Source organism: Bidens hawaiensis, unplaced genomic scaffold (assembly GCF_021521415.1).
Source record: "Bidens hawaiensis isolate Kalapana, Puna unplaced genomic scaffold, B.hawaiensis_p1.1 tig00017141_1, whole genome shotgun sequence".
Taxonomy (NCBI): Eukaryota; Viridiplantae; Streptophyta; class Magnoliopsida; order Asterales; family Asteraceae; genus Bidens; species Bidens hawaiensis.
In genome coordinates, this window is record NW_027492588.1 from 106,594 (window position 1) to 110,222 (window position 3,629).

At 34.9% G+C, this 3,629-nt stretch overlaps 1 protein-coding gene across 1 annotated transcript; it reads left to right on the forward strand.

Annotated features, from left to right (window-relative positions):
- The first annotated feature begins 561 nt into the window (after window positions 1–561).
- Window positions 562–1,272, forward strand: LOC143553085 (uncharacterized). The gene has a single exon (XM_077043148.1). The coding sequence runs from the start codon at window positions 562–564 to the stop codon at window positions 1,270–1,272; it is 711 nt and encodes a 236-aa protein (XP_076899263.1).
- The last annotated feature ends 2,357 nt before the right edge of the window (window positions 1,273–3,629 follow it).

The window sequence follows — 3,629 nt, forward strand, 5'->3', positions numbered from 1 at the left end:
CCGGTTAACTGAACCGACTCGAAAATTAAACTGAAACTGAACCGGTTTGAAACCGATTATGTAGAAACCGGTTTGAAACCGTAGGTTCGGAATTGGTTTATTATTTTCTCCACTAAAACCGGTTCCAAACCGGTTAACCGAACCAAAACTGGCTAAAACCGGTCAAACCCAAACTGAAACCGATCAAACCCGAATCGAAACCGATCGTAGCATGGTAAAAATCCGGTTTCAACCCGAACCGAAACAGGTAATAAACCGGGTTTGACTTTTGTTGACCAAACTGAACCGGTTTCAATCCAAACCAGTTTTGAGTTTTAACCCGGTTTATGTACGTCTAGTTGAGAGCAAGAGATGTTTTAACGTAAAGCGGTCGTGAATGGGTCAAACTCACCGCACGTCATCTCGCATCCATATCCACGTGTCTTCCTTCTAACTCACTCTCTGCCACGTGCGACACTCGTTCATCCCACTTCTCAAATGCTCAAACCCTCATCCTCACAAACACCATTTCTTTCTTTGCAAACTCACATCTCTTTACACTTTGTAAAAGCTAGCAAAAAAATGTCAGGCGGCGTTGGACCTACCGGCGACATACTCCTTAAAGAAGAACCCAAGCATCTGCATCTAAACCACCACCAACAAAAACACCGTGGCATGGTCTTCTCCTTCCAACAACTCAACTCCCTAGCCGTAGCCATCGTCCTGTCCGCCTCGGGCATGGTTGCGGCGTTAGACCTCGCTTTCGTCGTATTCTCTTTCTTCTACATGTACTTCCTCTCCAAAGTCGCCTTCCCCACGCTCTCCCAATCCCACACCTGCTCACTCGACTCAAAAAGCCGCATACTCCGCCTCTACACCATCCTCGGTGCCGCCGTGGGTCTTTTCCTCCCGGTGGCGTACATATTTGAAGGTGTTTTTGAAGGTGACAAAGAAGGTATCAAAGCAGCTACCCCGCATGTGTTTTTGTTGGCTAGTCAGTATTTTTTGGAAGAGGTGGCGGGTTCTTTCGGGTTCTCGTTGCCGATGAGGATGCTGGTGATGGTGGTGTACAACTCGACTCGAATATTCGCGTTGATGGAGTGGGTGAGGTGTGAGCTAATGAAAGTGGAAGAGGATTTTCATGGGAGTAGTAGGAGGTTGTTTATGGGGAGGGTCTTGGCTTTGGTGAATTTGGTATATTGGGGGTTTAATTTGTTTGGGTTTTTGTTGCCGTTTTATTTACCCACGGCTTTTAAGAGTTATTATTCAAGTGGGAAGAATGCTAAAGAGTAAGTAAGATCGATGATGGTGATGCTGCTGCAGTTATGTTCATTTTTTTTTTAATTAATGTTTTAGGATGTGTATATGGGGTGTCTTATTAGAAGGATTATGGAGCACTTGATGAGTCATGTTGCCGGGGCGGCGGTCAGGAGGGATCGAGTAGAATGTTGTTTATTTGGCAAGGTTAATAATGATGATGAATTTCATGAGTCACTCTCAAAGCCTGTATGTACATCAGTCTCTTATTTTTGCTTTGATATTTCAATTCCAACAAAAGTTTTCCATTAATCAAACGACCCTAATTTTGGTTTCAAGCAAATTTTGGTTCAAATATTTTGGTTTTCCATGAATCAATCGACCTTATTTAAGGATATTCTAGAGATCAAAGTGAAACTTTAAATTGGGTTATCGTGAACTCTAAAAACGTGTATATCAACATCTATAAACACATTGTCTTATCAAGTGACCGATAAAAACATCTTAAAACTGTAATTTGTTAGTTAAAAACCCTCTGTTTATGAAAATTTAAAATTTCTCCCACGACGCTTGTTACAAGCTTCGTCACTATAAGGATAAAGTTGATTAAACTCTATCATAAGAAGAAATTGATTTTTAGATCCTTTTGAAAGGAACAAGGTGGGTGTTGTCACCTAATTAAGGACCGTTCTTGCTATTTCTTAAATTTAAGAGTTAAAAGTGTCATTTTAGTACCTGTGGTTTGTCTAATTACACAACTTTAGTACCGTGTTTGAATTTATTGCAAATGACTACCTCAATTTTCTAAAACTTGCAATTTTAGTACTTTTTTCTAACCCCGTCTATTATTTCCGTTAAGTCAAGGGTAAATTAGTAATTTCGATTATTTTATTTATTTTCTCTTTTGGGCTAATTGTTATTTTCATACATGCGGTTTGTTCAATTATGTAACTTTAGTACCTTTTTTTTGAATTTATTGCAACTTGATACTTTGAATTTATTGCAACTTGATACTTTGATTGGTTTTGGATAGATAGACAAACCAAAAGAGACATTACATGTTACATACATATTACAATTAAAAGATAATTACATACATGATAGAAGATGAAAAACAATCATGAAATGTATAACCTATTTTTTAGCCTTTTGTTCTTGATTGTCAATTTACTTCTAGTAGCTCAAGATCTAAGTTCATCTTAGCCATTTTTCTTACATTTTCTTTATGTGCATTGATTTTTTTTCTTCAAAAGTTCGGGTATGATAACAGTAGCTCTTTAACACATCGGAGGATCAAGCCAAATAGCAATCACACAACTTCACACCTCTTAGTTACTTGTAGATGAATGACAGTTGACGAATCACATGGACAAAACATATATCGTAATTCATTGAACTTGAAGATGAACAATGGTTAGGGTTTGAAGGATCAATGAGCGTAGGGAGGGGGGTCGATCTGTTCATTTAGGGTTAGAGATGATCTTTTAATTGTAATATGTAATGTCTCTCTTGGTTTGCCTTTCTATCCAAAACTAATCAAAGTATCCAGTTGCAATAAATTCAAAAAAATGTACTAAAGTTACGTAATTGAGCAAACCACAAGTATGAAAATGGCATTTAGCTAAAAGAGAAAATAAATGAAATAATCAAAATTACTAATTTGCCCCTGACTTAACGGACAAAATAGACGTGGTTAGAAAAAAGTACTAAAATCGCAAGTTTTTGAAAAGTGAGGTAACCATTTGCAATAAATTCAAAAACGGTATTAAAGTTGCGTAATTGTACAAACCACAGGTACTAAAGTGACACTTAACTCTAAATTTAAAGAAGAAACCTGAAATTTGCAATAACCTTAATGATGATGGAAAATGTAATCTACCTAAATAAAGTAAAATAATTGTGGGAACTTGTCATCTTTTGGTTAATTCTCACAAACTAAAATAATTGTGGACACCTGTCATCTTTTGGTTAATTCTCACAATTATTTTCCCTGCAAAACTAAAATCTTAATTAACCATAATATATGGAATAGATCAATACTTATTCACTTTTTCTTTTATACTCTATTTATATTATATCTATATATTTTTATAAAAATAAATATTAACATATTCTTTTACTATATATTTGAAATACTTTATAAAATCTAAAAATCAACAACAAACCATGTTTGTCAAATATTGAAAATAATATAATTTTAAATGTTATCATTAACATATTGTACTATGCATATTTTAGGAAATTGTAAAGAAAAACAAAACTCGAATATGCTTTCATTTTTCAAAGTTATTTTTTAATCATTAAATTATAAATATATGCTTAAAAGTCGATCCGTTAATTTAAAATCAATCAATTTATATATTATTATTATTATTGTAAATTTTAATATAAAT